At 35.0% G+C, this 15,021-nt stretch overlaps 1 protein-coding gene across 3 annotated transcripts; it reads left to right on the forward strand.

Annotated features, from left to right (window-relative positions):
- The first annotated feature begins 7 nt into the window (after positions 1-7).
- On the forward strand, positions 8-12,964 carry LOC121375687 (dynein light chain Tctex-type 5-B-like). Of its 3 annotated transcripts, none has more exons than XR_005958342.1 (5): positions 8-111; positions 5,182-5,301; positions 6,518-6,731; positions 8,256-11,592; positions 11,658-12,964. XR_005958342.1 is itself a non-coding variant. In XM_041503270.1 (4 exons), the coding sequence occupies exons 2-4, from the start codon at positions 5,198-5,200 to the stop codon at positions 8,457-8,459; spliced, it is 522 nt and encodes a 173-aa protein (XP_041359204.1). In that variant the 5' UTR covers positions 8-111; positions 5,182-5,197; the 3' UTR covers positions 8,460-12,964. The 3 variants fall into 3 exon arrangements, 1 of the variants encoding a protein (XP_041359204.1); XR_005958343.1 differs by having other exon boundaries at positions 8,256-11,547; positions 12,189-12,964; XM_041503270.1 differs by having other exon boundaries at positions 8,256-12,964.
- The last annotated feature ends 2,057 nt before the right edge of the window (positions 12,965-15,021 follow it).

The raw sequence follows: 15,021 nt of genomic DNA on the forward strand, positions 1-15,021 counted from the left end.
GCGTTCTATCGCTAGGCAACAGTTATTTTGCTATAATTCAGTTACCTACCAAAATCAAGTCGCGCTTGCTTTCTTGCGCTAGAAAGTGATTTTTAAATTGACATCCCAAAGGTATATTTTAAATTTTAATATTTATTCTATATAGCTTTTTTACTATTGCTGATTTGAATTGGAATATGATATCAGCCTATCAGTTATATATTACCGCGCAGTGTCAATTGTCGTTTAGGCATTTTATTCCTTTTATTTTGTGTCTGTCTGGCCACCACGTATGTTATTATTGTTGTTTTGTTTCAGTTTTCATCTTTGTTTGCTGACACAAGTTTTGTTGCATTGGGTCCACTTTAGTTTCCACTTTAGTGCTCATTTGAAGCGTATAAATACTTTAGCTATGTGGATAATAACTGTCTGTTTATAAATATTGATATGATTTAGAATGGCAAGAACTGAATGTTTATGCTCAGCGAAACTGGTCTCACTACGCTAAGTAGAATTTATTTGGCCCAGTGTTGTCGCTGCTCCATTTAAGCGGGGTGGCTCGCCCCGCAATTCCATTTTGCCGCCCTCCTTTCACGTTCTCCGTCCTCCTTTATTTTTGTGCACCCTCTTTATTTTCCAGCACCTATCTCCGCTATTTCCAAATGTACACTTTTTTCCACACAAAGAAACAACAACGATCAGTCTGCAAACTGGACATCAAAGGAAACAAGTCGCGTTGTGTACGATAAAAGCAATTGACAAAACATTTACGACAGTTACCGTAATGTAATTTAACAGCCTCTATTTTGTCCCATATCTGTATCCATTTGTATGTTTAATAGACACAATAAAAGTTATATTTTATTTGAGCAATAAAAACATTTTTATTTTTTACGGATTCGGCAATCTCCGATTGAAAAACCCTCACTTATTTGGCGCCAAATTTGTCACATGATCAGAACGGTCATTCTGTCTTTTGTTTTCACTAACTATCATCTGATATTTTGTCCTCCATTGCAGATATAATTGGTTGTAACTGATGATTTTTACTTTGTCCTTTCTGTCATTCTGTTTATTCAGCAGTTTTTTTTATAAAATATTGTAAACTTTTCATTTTGGGGGGATATGAACGCTTATAAAAACAACGGAAGTGGTAGTGTTTATCATTAAAATAATTTATCTTGAATGCCAAATGATATATACACCACCTTTACAAAAATGAAACTACTTTTTATCAGCTGGCGATAATATTTTATCACAGCGATTGATTCATTCGATGAGGATGGAAATAAACAAAAATGTATCCGACATTAGGGGATCACTTTACAAATATCTTTATTGTTTTTCATATATCTTGAAATCTTTATTAAAAATAATAATATTAAAACTTTAATCAGTTCAGCAAAACTGGAACTGTCAGTGAATGTAAGACCAATATCATCTTCGGTTCAATTAAAAGACTAGTCTGCTTGTATTTCGTATTTATAAACCTTTTTGCACTTTTTGGTAGCCAAAATAAGGAGTATGTCTTTTCACAAGTCTACCAACACACAACAATATTGTTGTTAACATTGGTATAGCATGATGAAAGATCTGCCTCATATTCCTGTAAATTATTTGAATATAGAATTCATTTTAAAAAAAAAACCCACCAGTTGTTTATCAATTTCCAGATAGAATATAAAAGCTGCCAGCTATTTATCAATTTCAAAATAGAATGGAAATGCCACCAACTATTTATCAATTCAAATAGAATGCAGAAGCTACCAGCTATATATCGGTTTCAAGATAGAATGGAAAAGCTACCAGCTATTTATTAGTTTCAAAATAGAATGGAAAAGCTACCAGCTATCTATCAGTTTCAAAACAGAATTGATATGTTATCAGCTATTTAGCAATTTCAAGATAGAACGGAAAATATAGATAGAATATTGAAGCTACCAGCTATTTATTGATTTCAAGAAGATTAGATAATCTACATGCTGTATTCCTATTTCATGATAACTAGACAAGTCACCGTTATATTTCAATTTCAAAATTGCATAGCAGCTATTTTTAAATTTCTGAATTTCAAAATATCAGTGTAGACTGATAAATTAGCTATTTCCTCAATTTCATCATGGTATAGATAGTCACCCAAATAGATTCTTATCATGAGACTGATGTAGCATATTTTCAGTGTTGTTTTTGACAAATTATGTTAACTACATTGTACTTCCAGAATCCTCACAATGCGGTCACTGTTTTATTGGTATGATAAATTGATACATTGGTTTTTAATCTGTGTAATGGAATCTGTCAAGTTGAATTGTTAGAGTAAATCACTAGTATTTTACTTATGGAGAAAGTAATTTACACATTAATTGATCCATAAACAGTAATAAATGCTACTTGTGTTGACTCATATCGGAGAATAAGTACTCTCGACTTGTCTGATTGGTTGTTGTGTTGACATGTCTGTACTGTGTGGAGTGGGTCATAGGAAGGACCTGCCTGCTGTGTTTATGGTTGCCTTATGGTAGGTTTTGTTGCTTGTTAGTAATACAGTGAAAGTCCTATTGCGACCATTGGGCTTAATAGTCCTAATACTGAGTAAAAAAACCTCCAGAATAATGATTGTTTGATAAATATTTAATTGTGTATTTTACTTCAAATCCTTCTAATAAAATAAATAAATAAAGATCACTTAAAAATATTTTTGATGTTGTGAAATAGTAATACTTAACCTGAGAGAGTTCTCAACGTTGTTTAGATGAATAGTGGTAGAATTTAAAAATCAATCTGATTTTTTCCTCAAATTTAGCTAGAAGAGGGTATATCTTTCACCGCATCAAGGATGGCCAGTTCCAGTTTGTGGGCAACACAGTGTATAGGGATGATGTATGGTGCTGCTGCTTTGAATTTAGCCACAACACCGGTTTTAAGTCCCTGCATGACATTAGCTCAGTCGAAGTTTACTCCTACTAAAGCCGGTCCTTCCTTGTTTGGTTTCTCTTTTGTAACACTCTATGCTAAGTCCAAATTTGGTTAAAGCACTGCCCAAACTGGAAAATACACCGTCAGCATGTGCATGTTCCAGTTCGACAATGTCTACAAATGTCTCGAGTCGTCCGTCACGCCCCACAAATCTAATGAAGACTGTCTCTTGTTCTTATACACATAGGCCAGCAGTGACATAAAATTTGATGACATAACCCTGTTCTTAGCTTTTGCTCAGAGGACTGCCGATATACATGTTATGAAAAGTCGTGCCGCATCGTTGTTTTGATAATTCTGTCCTATATCCATGTCTAGTTTTAATGCGATGCGACAATGGAATTTCATATCTAACAGTGGTTTTGAATGTTTTGCCAATGCGTACGTACGCTATGTTGAACAACTTGGTCATCTTGTCTAATCTTGACTTATCCATTTTCGTGAGGAGCATTCCTATCGATGTATCTTCAAACTGTATACCACCTTCTTTTGTACTACTAGTTTTATTCCCTTCTTGATCAAATACAACGCATTCCCTATGAACTGAAGAAGTTTAGTGTGCCTTGATGGTGTCTAAGCGAAAATGGTTACTACCATGGATCATGGCGTTTTGGCTTTTCAATTTGTTTGGCTGTGCAGAAATAGATGGGAATTTTCTACATATCCTATAAAACATTACATCTTCATCTTCTGAATATTCTAGCCATGTAAACAAGTTTTTCCATGGTGGTACAAATTTCCTAACTCTGTTTATCTTGTCATATTTTTGATGTTTAGTTTTAATTTTTTGTTGTTCCATCTCGTCAGTCATGTCACGTTTGTGCTTTTCCCCACACTTAGTAAATATACTGAACTGAGACATAATTTCCTTTTGACATCCCCCTCTCTCACTAAGTTTTTTACCATGCAATAGGGTTGACCTAAAATCAGATATAAGGTTTTGAAACAATTACACACTGTCCTGTATTAATACCCAATCAGGCCAATGTCACCCAAATCCCACGTTCTTTGATTGGGCACCGATGAGCTAAAACACTCAGTGTCAGTACCGCCTCTAATCTGGTCGATGTTTTACGGTCAGTTACATCAGTCAGATACTAGAGAGACGAATTAACAGTTTGTTATTACAACTTGTCATGCTTTAAGTATAACAAGTTGTTTAATCCACTACAGCAATTAACTTACTCCAACAAGTTACCCTGCGTTGTCATTGACAATGGTAAACAGGAAGCGATTACCGTTGCTGGTGTGGCCTCTCGATATCCCAGTTTTCGATTCATAGTAGCTAGTCTGTGACGAATAAACAGAATTTATTTCTTCTCTGCTTATTATTATATTAATGTTTCTTTCTGTTCATCTTTTTGTGTGTGGGGTGGGGGTTTTGGGGTTATTTTGCTTTTTTTCCTCCCTCTACGTTTGCCAACACTTCCGGTATTTTTTTTTAATATATTTTTTTATTTATTTTTTTGTTTGTTAATAAATCCACTAGCCGTTGGGTGTGGTAAAACTGATAAATTAGTAGCCCGACCGAAAAACCCACTAGCCACGGGTGTCGGGCTACCGTAGTCTAGAAGCCCTGCAGTATACAATGAAACCTACAAAATGTACTTCGTACTGGAATCATTTACAATTTTTTTTTTTAAAGTAATATTTTTACACAGTGACCAGAATACATAATTAAGACTGCAGTGTGGTGAAAAAGAGACTTTGACACGGAAAACATCCATATGGAAACATTGCTTTAATTGCAGGTTCTCTATTTGGGTGGGTTTTAGCTCAGTCGGTTGAGATCTTGCTTGAGGTGCTTGCATCGCAGGATCAAACTACCTCAGATCCATTCAGCTGATTGGGTTTTTTCATGTTCCAACCAATGCACCACAAAGGCTGTGGTATGTGCTTTCCTGTCTGTGGGAAAATGTGTATAAAAGATCCCTTGCTGCTAATGAAACTAATGAAAAAATTTAGCAGGTTTCCTGTGATGACTACGTGTCAGAATTACCAAATGTTTGACATCCATTAGCCAGTAATTAATTAATCAATGTGTCTAGTGGTGTCGTTAAACAAAACAACCTTTAACAAACTTTGTTCTGTATTTGTATATTAACATGTTAATGTTCTGTTTTTAGAAACAACCAATTGGTCTAATTGGCTATGAGTATGCTGACTGCTTACTTCCATACCGTGTTCAGTATCTGTACTGATGCCATGTTAATGTCCTGTTTTCAGACTGAACCAGTTGAAGATGACTGACACGGCGCGGGACAAGGCCGCCAGGCTGCTGAGGAAGCAGGGAAGTGTGTCGTCCATGTCGAGTGGAGACCTCCACGCAAAACAACACAAGATCGGGTCAGTATCTCGTTGTCGTACAACCATAGTTAAAATCACTCATCTCTTTTCCATTTAGAGCTACTAGAAACACCACAATGATGAGAAATGCATAGACAAGCATTGATTGTAAGATCTATATAATTCTGGGGTTCCTTCCATTGATACATTTTCCAACATTTATTCACCATACTACTGGTTTTGTTCACTTTAAATTAGAACAAAAAACACAGTAAACATTGATGATCAATGGTTTATTTTATTGCTTGGTAGTTAGTCTTTATCAGATTGAAAAGGAATAGTACATTTCAAAAGGAGTATTCCGATTGAGAATGTCCTATCCCACTAAAGGTGTTTGTCATAATCGAAGAGTGTATGTACAATACTTGTTAAAATGCTACAATTAACAACAGCATATCTATTGGTCTAACACAGCAGCTATATTTTTAATTATTAAATCTTGTGGTAATCTCATCATATTTACAGTATGTATTGTTCTTTTCTAAACTCCATGTATTTTCCACTCTTTCCTGGGAGTGAGATATATAACTTTGTAACAGTAAACATGGGATCTCTGAATAATTTTTTAAAAAGAAGATTCATTGGAGGTCAAGTGGAGTTTTACTTTGTAAATTGGTGTATCTATACAGCTTAAACAGCTGAATCAAATAATAGAGAGAAAAATAACTTACGTTGATATTTATATTCAGTAATTAGAACTGTCAACACATATCATCTTATTTAACTTCCCTACCTACCCAATACAATGTCATATGCTTAGCTTGTTATATTATTTTGGGGTTAACATGAGAAAATACATTGCATTCAAGGCTAAGACACAGGTGTGGTAAATTTAAAGGTACAACTTTATATCAGGTTGACATTACTGTGTCTGCAGGGGTGGGACGTTTGTCTAGAATTGATCCTAGTCGGTAGGCTCATTGGGCTATTTCTTGTTCCAGTGAGTGCTCCACAGCTGGTGTAACAAAGGTTGTGGTATGTACCATCCTGTCTGTGGGATGCTACACAGAAAAGACTGCTAATGAGAAAGAGTAGCTCATTGCTTGGCGGCAGCAGGTTTCCGTTGACATTATCTGTCTAATGTCATATAGTAATTAAAACATGTGGAATGAGTTGTTAAATAAAACATTCCATCATATTGTACTGTTTTTGTGGATATGTTTGTAGTAGTAGGCCTCCTTACAATGTGTATTACTGTTAGATTGGTGGTTTGTAGTTCGATGAGCACCGTGTCATACATGGATGAGCCTGGTCACGAGGAACACTTCCGACCTCCGATACGACTGGAGAACACGTACCAGCTGACGCCAATCAAACGCTTCCCCAACCTCAAGATCCAGCAGCTGATCAAGGACAGCATGGAGGCCTACCTCAGTGAGGAGCGGTACGAACCCGAACTCTGCAGACAGATGTCGAGGACACTCTCTGAGGTAAGACAATCTCATCCTTTTGTATTGTTGTGTCAATATGTTATTTATAAACCTAACTCTGCAGACAGGTGTCGAGGACGCTCTCTGAGGTAAGACTATCTCATCCTCTTGTATTGTGGTGTAAATATGTTAATTGTTAACCCAAACTCTGCAGACAGATGTCGAGGACACTCTATGAGGTAAGACAATCTCATCCTTTTGTATTGTGGTGTCAGTATGTTAATTGTTTACCCGAACTCTGCAGACAGATGTCGAGGACGCTCTCTGAGGTAAGACTTATAAGACTCCATCATATGCGGCCATGTGAGATATACAGGCAATGTACTTGAAAAAAAAATCAGGCTAAGAGAGAGTAAGAGGAAGTGTGGTAGCTTCCGCACATGCGCAGTCATTGCTGTTTATGCATGGTGCGCAATATTGACAGGAGCCTACAGTGTAAAAAGATATATCTTTTGACTAGCAATTCAAACGTTCTTATCATCATGAGACGCGACATTGTTCTGCAGAAAACTCAGACAGCGGAAATTGACAAAACCTTCACAAAACTGATTTACGCTACACTTTTGTAGGAAGTGGTTTTAATGAATATGAGGTGGGACAACAGAAGTAATGATCATTTGTTATTCATAATTAAAGTTATGGTTAAAAGCATGGATTTTTTCTCTCTCAAGATTAACTTGAAAATCTGCCAGGAGAAGCTTCAGAATGCCTTTAAAATCCTGTAAGTTCAATAGCTTCAGGGGGCTCTCTGCCCCCTCATCCCTGCAAGGGCTCTTCCCCTTGACTCCACTAGGGGGCCTATGCAGCTCCCGTGGACCCCAGGCATAATTTTCCCTTGAAAACCACTTTTGGTCAGTACAATGTCTGGATAGAAAAAGTACACCCGAGGTGGTGGAAATTAAAAATTTTTGACCACCATGGGTGTACTTTTTCTAACCCACATGACCGCATATAATGGAGTCTTTTTCTGTTATTCATTCGTTAAATAAACCATTATTTTATACAAACAGACAAAGATGGCTGAACAAATAACGTTTTTATTTGACCATTTTATCATAAATAAACTACACTATCATATTTGTCATGTTTGTTTCATGTGTTAAATAAAATTTAACACTACAAAGGTTTTAATAACAAAATATTAATTTAAAACCATCTCACATTAATATGACATCATATATTACCAACGACATCATGTTAAACGCAAGCATGTGATATCCCATGTAGGATAGAAATTTCTTACATGGCTTTCTTTCATGGGGTAGCTCTGTCCTATATACCTGAGGATGAGAGAAAATCTCATCCTCGTGTATTGTGGTGAAAATATGTTGATTTGATGGTATAATTATTTATTTATTTATTTATTTCAACTTATTTTTGTGCTTATATCCAATTAGGGTTCAAGAATGCTGTCCTGGGCACACACCTCAGCTATCTGGGCTGTATGTCCAGGACAGTGGGTTAGTTATTAATTGTTAGTGGTTAGTGAGTGATGTTATAATTATGTTTTTTGTTTGATTACAGGTAATCAAGGCTCGAGTAAAGGAGTTGGTGATCCCGCGATACAAGATTATCTGTGTGGTACATATAGGACAGCTGGCATCCCAGGGCATGCGAGTCAGCAGTCGGTGTCTGTGGGACGCGGGCAGTGACACGTTCGCATCATTTGAATACCGCAACAGGTCTCTCTATGCCATTGGCTGTGTGTATGGCATTTATTACGAATAACTGGAAAAACACTTAGGTTCACAGGTCTCCGTGCGTAATACCCTCGGTGCAATGGCTTGAAATAATATAATATTATAGAAGTGTCCTTTTACGTGTGGGCTTTAGCTTTCGGTATTTCAGCATATCAACAGTACGCCAAAGATATAAGTTAACAGAATTTACCATTCATGCCAGATTCATGATCGAAAAATATTTTTTTGTCTTGGAACAGATGGAAGATCAATTTCAGATTAATAATATGAAGATATTTAAAAAAGGAATATATCTTTTACTTAATTCCAAATGAGCTAAAAAAAGAAAGAAAAAATAACTATCAATATCTGAATAATGATATAAATTTTTATTTTTCATATGAAACCAACTGTAATTGAGATAAAGAAAAAGGGTTGATTTTTGACACCCAATATGATTTCAAATATAATTTGATAAAACTTGACTTTGATAGTTGACTTTGATAGTTAACGTGAACCAAGAGAAATGTATATCGTCGATTTTAAGGGTAAAAGGAAAGTAACCCCGACATGTATACAACATTAATTTTGGTCTGGGTTTAACTACTTTATTATAAAGTTAACATTTTGTGATAGGGTGAAATGTTTTCTGCTGAATATTTGTAGATATATATTTCTTCCGGTGATATTTGGTTCAAGTATACATTGACTGATTCTAGTAGCCTAATATTATTATAGTGATGTATTTGTTGTTAAGTACTGGTATTTATTCTTAAATTATAATTACTATAGTTATCCATGTTTGATGTTACTTTGTTCTAATGTTGAAATATTAGTGTAAGTTGGTTAATATTTCCATAATCACGTATCATTTTTATATATATATATATATATATATATATGTTGTGTATGTACAAAAATATGAACATAAATCAAAGATAATGTGCAGTAAAATCATGAAAAATCAAAATAATTGTTTTACAGCAAGATGAAAACCACAGTAATTTTGCTTAGTGGAAAAGATTTGAATTCTATTGTTCAAATGTTATTTTGTCACATGCAATATAGGCAAAAAGCAAATTGGAAGATTTTCTAGTCACACTGTATGTCAGTATTTACTATTGTCATATCATGCCTATTTTTCATACCATTTAGAAAATCATGGAATACTAACATCTAGGTTTTATAATATTTCACATTTCTAGATAGTCCAGTACATATATACCAGTGTATTGGTAACTAGATTAATATTGTAGGGCATCATTGATAACACCCAGCTTAGAAAAGGTAACACCATTTCAAATACGTGGTCCCCACCCACTATTTCAGAGAACCAGCCATGCACGGAATACAGAAATACAGATAAAGGTTGACAAGTTTTTCATTGAAGTTACTGTACTGTACTCCCAAGTAAATTCAGTGATACGTGTTGAGGTCCATAAATGTTCAGTATTGAAAAATAAAGTGTGTCAATGAGGCATTCTAACTTGTATAGATATTTCAGTATGCTTTACACCCCATTCGATTCGGTTTCACAATACAACTTATATATTTATGGCAAGAAATAACTTTCCTCATGTATAAGGATGAAGTAGTAAATGTGGTGTTTGGGCATTTTTTTAAATGTATAATTTATATACAGTATATATTTTGATTAAAATGTATAAATATAATTTTTATAGTTTAATAAAAGGCACTGTTCATGTTTTGTGCACAGATTCAATGATGGGTCACAAAAGACATTTTCCTACTTGAACTCGAGTAATTTCTCCTCAGTGCGTAGGTAACTTAAGCTTGTTTTAGTGCTTGATAGGACAACCTCGCTAAAGTTTTCTTACCATTATGTCACTTGGATTTCGTTAAACTTTAAGATGTGTAATATTTTATGATTTACAGTAGTCATGTTACACCTAATGACTGTACACACCAAACTTTCCTTGTCAGTAATGTAATGTGTGCAGTATGCATCAGTTGGTGCACTCATTTGTCATGGGTTAGTTTATTGTAACATGGTTGATGTTACTACACTCTGTTTACTCTGCACACAATACATGTTAATTGTGATGCTTATCATCCTGGTCAAACACCACTGAATCAACATGCTGAAAACGGATCCGCTCGCTCCATCTTTAAAGTTTTCAACTTTTTCTGATAGCAGAAAAAGTGGGCAGTAGCAAGTGGAATACTTGAAATGACTATTTTAAATAACTACAGTCACTTCACAAAATGGGTACAGAGGTGATTAAAAACTATTTGCATGAACTGTCGGTTAAACACTCACACATATATGCATGCACACACACACACACACACTTGTGGTTTAGTCATAGTCTAGTATTGTCAAACATCTTGTTATCAGCCTTGAAATACCTATATGCTTTAAAAGATGGTGGTATGCGGTATCTTTGATATAAAATACTGTTTTCACTTTAAGAGTATAGTATTATGTTACCAGGGAGTTGTTTTAGTATTTAGCATGTGTACTGGGAAACTGTGTCTCCGGTGTTGTAACAACAGCTGCGGTTTGGTCAAATCTTCATTGTTTGTCAACCAGTCTAGTCTGTAGTTTCAAACATCTGCACAAAATTAATGTTCTTCATATATATAATTATTTCTTAATTATTGTTTAAATTGATTGTTATCATGTTTCTGTGTTGAATATGCCATTCTTGTTTGGCTTACTGTCTCCATGTTTGATGAAAAGAACAATTTTAGCTTTGCATCATCATTTGTTACTGTACCAAGATGTATCTCATTCAGATAAAAATTATTGTGAAAAAAGCCCATGAAGTGTGCTTTTTTTAAAAGCATTTATAATATTAATTGGTTGTGTCTTGAACAAATATATTTTATTGTAAAGTTGTATTTTTATTGAATGTCTTCCTGTTCACACCATTTATATATCAATCCACTGTTTATAAGTTGGCATGAGCTACCAACGTTAATCATGTCATAGTATTAATTATACATCAACCACTGTTGATACGTGAGCATGAGCTACCAAGGTTTATTATGTCATAGTATTAATTATACATCAAACCACTGTTGATAAGTGGGCATGAGCTACCAACGTTAATCATGTCATAGTATTAATTATACATCAAACCACTGTTGATAAGTGGGCATGAGCTACCACGGTTAATCATGTCATAGTATTAATTATACATCAACCAGCTACCAAGGTTAATCATGTCATAGTATTAATTATACATCAACCACTGTTGATAAGTGGGCATGAGCTACCAAGGTTAATCATGTCATAGTATTAATTATACATCAACCACTGTTGATAAGTGGGCATGAGCTACCAAGGTTAATCATGTCATAGTATTAATTGTACATCAAACCACTGTTGATAAGTGGGCATGAGCTACCAATATTAATCATGCCATATTAATTACTAGTATACATCAAACCACTGTTGATACGTGGGCATGAGCTACCAAGGTTAATCATGTCATAGTATTAATTATACATCAACCACTGTTGATAAGTGGGCATGAGCTACCAAGGTTTATCATGTCATAGTATTAATTATACATCAACCACTGTTGATAAGTGGGCATGAGCTACCAAGGTTAATCATGTCATAATATTAATTGTACATCAAACCACTGTTGATAAGTGGGCATGAGCTACCAATATTAATCATGCCATATTAATTACTAGTATACATCAAACCACTGTTGATAAGTGGGCATGAGCTACCAAGGTTAATCATGTCATAGTATTAATTGTACATCAAACCACTGTTGATACGTGGGCATGAGCTACCAAGGTTAATCATGTCATAGTATTAATTGTACATCAAACCACTGTTGATACGTGGGCATGAGCTACTAAGGTTAATCATGTCTTAGTATTAATTAATGAAGTGAGACAAACATTAGTTATCTGCCCTTTTGGTAAGTGGGCATGGGCTACTGATGTCATGTAATAGTATTAATACTGGCCTCAACAACCAGTTCTGTCTGAATCATGTGCATTTTCTGTAGATATTAATGTTAAAAAGAAAACCTATTTTCAGTATCAAATTGGGTAAATTTAATAATTTTGTAATGCGTAAATTTTTCAGTATTCTCTTTTTAAGTGTTTGCAAACTGCTAGCCATTTGTCCGATAAAGATGTTTAAATTGTGATCAAAAAGCTTTGTGTAAAACTAGATTTCTTTGTGAAGTACCATATATGTTTATTTGATGTTGTAAACTAAAGTAGTGGACATTACTTGAAAGTTCATGTGGTCCAATATAATGAAAGAGTTTGATATGTTGTTGACCAAGTAGAATAAAATTCAGACGTGTCTAAGTTTCAAGACTAAAATTAAGACCTCTACTATTCAGCCCGGAGAAGTATATGCATTTACCGTTTATTGTAACACTCCCCAACCAGATAGATGGTTCTCTGTTTCCTTTAAACGGTTGTTTACAGTCATATATTCTATTTTGTACTGACCCTGTTATCAAGATCGGTTTGTTATTTTTTGAATGTATATTTTTGTATTACTTGGTGTAACTCTATTGTGCATCCATATTTGAAAATAAATGTATATATTCCTGTGTATAGTTTAATTTGTATGTTTTTCCATTGTTTGTGTTCAGCGGTCTAAAAGACAAGACAGTCAAACCTACTGTAGCTGTTGTAAGCAGCCACCTGTGTTGTATGGTTTAAATTGATTTCACTGAATACTTTGTATTCGCAGTAACCAATAAAACATGTTATTCGTACTTTTACTTTCACATAAGTGCAACCGGCCTTGGTGGCGTCATGGTTAGGCCATCAGTCTACAGGCTGGTAGGTACTGGGTCCGGATCCCAGTCGAGGCATGGGATTTTAAATCCAGATACCGACTCCAAACCCCCGAGTGAGTGCTCCGCAAGGCTCAATGGGTAGGTGTAGACCAGTGATCCATAACTGGTTCAACAAAGGCCATGGTTTGTGCTATCCTGCTTGTGGGAAGCGCAAATAAAAGATCCCTTGCTGCTAATTGGAAAGTAGTCCATGTAGTGGCGACAGCGGGTTTCCTCTCAAAATCTGTGGTCCTTAACCATATGTCTGACACCATATAACCATAGATAAAATGTGTTGAGTGTGTTGTTAAATAAAACATTTCTTTCACTCATATAAGTGCTGCGACACATCTTACAAAAGACGCCATATGCTCCAAACTTTATCTGAAAACAAGGACGCCTTTTATATGTCATTCTACAATGATTTCAGTACATTCACTATACAGCAGATGGGTAAATCATGTCATTATTCAAGAACATTAACTTTTGATCCTTTTAACAAAAAGCAATATTAATGGAGGATTTGCCATAATTTTTATAAAACCCCAGTTGCAGATGTTGTTCCTATAGGCCTGCTACTTGTGCACTGTATGAGATACTATAGCTTGCTTAGACCTGCTCATAGACCAAAAATAATGTACCCAATTTTATTGTTGGATCAGAGGATAAAAAGACACTGATTTATGATGTAAGATGTTAGCTTAATTGGTATTCTACATCATTAATCAGTTGTCACTTTATATTGGTAAAATGCCATGTTGTTTACAGTTTGTTAACATTTATTTTTTGCCAATATGACAAACATCAGCAAATTGGTTTAGGAAAAAGAAGAAAAACACCAAAAATACTTCCACTGCCGTTTACTTGACAACACGTGACAGACACTAGTCAGTCAACATATACATTGTGATTGTGTAATACATATACCATGATCCAGCCAGTTCTCACACCAAGATTACTCAATACTCACTCCAGATTACTCAATACTCACACCAGTATCAATGTAGATCTCTTGATGCTCAACTACTACTTTAACTACAGATGTATTGATGGTACACAAGTGATGTGTTGATGGTAGACTAACAGTTTCATCTCACAGCTCACTACTGATGTGTTGATGGTAGACTAACAGTTTCATCTGACAGCTCACTACTGATGTGTTGATGGTACACCAGTGATGTGTTGATGTCTATTACTAGTACATTTATTCTGGTTTACCAATACGTTCATACATGTAGTGACTATTAATGTGATGTCTGACAACTACTAATGATTTTATGAGTAATTACCAAGGTGGTGGTGGTGGACTACTAACATGTTGATAGTTGACTACCAAATGACGCACTATCATATCTGATTAACTATCTGGTGATGGCTACATATCCAAGGACTGGTAAGATAAAGAGAAATGTTTTCACAGGACATTTTATTGAGTACATTATCTGTATTCACATCAATATACATTGGTTCAGACACTGAAGTGAGTTCAATAAAACGCAGAAACAGGAAAATCGGTATTTCTGACAGCATATATATTGTATAGTGCAACCCGCACACTAGAATTCATCCCAACAGGATCACACAACAATAGTACCATAGATTCATTCAACTACTTATAACACAACAATAGTACCACAGATTCATTCAACTACTTATAACACAACAATAGTACCATAGATTCATTCAACTACTTATAACACAACAATATTGCCACACATTCAATAAACTGTTGAGGACAACCTTTAAAAACTAAGGGCCATAGCTCTGTGAAAAGTGGGTAAATCACTTGATCTGTAACAGTACATGATAAAACTACACTTTTTT

This window comes from Gigantopelta aegis, chromosome 6, assembly GCF_016097555.1.
Source record: "Gigantopelta aegis isolate Gae_Host chromosome 6, Gae_host_genome, whole genome shotgun sequence".
NCBI lineage: Eukaryota > Metazoa > Mollusca > Gastropoda > Neomphalida > Peltospiridae > Gigantopelta > Gigantopelta aegis.

What these genes read in the sequence shown, in the direction of transcription:
- LOC121375687 (XM_041503270.1), top strand. Translation starts at nt 5,198, where the DNA reads ATGACTGACACGGCGCGGGACAAGGCCGCCAGGCTGCTGAGGAAGCAG. An exon ending in GCAAAACAACACAAGATCGG is followed by an intron (nt 5,302 to 6,517) that starts GTCAGTATCTCG and finishes GGTGGTTTGTAG; the next exon opens with TTCGATGAGCACCGTGTCAT. An exon ending in TGTCGAGGACACTCTCTGAG is followed by an intron (nt 6,732 to 8,255) that starts GTAAGACAATCT and finishes GTTTGATTACAG; the next exon opens with GTAATCAAGGCTCGAGTAAA.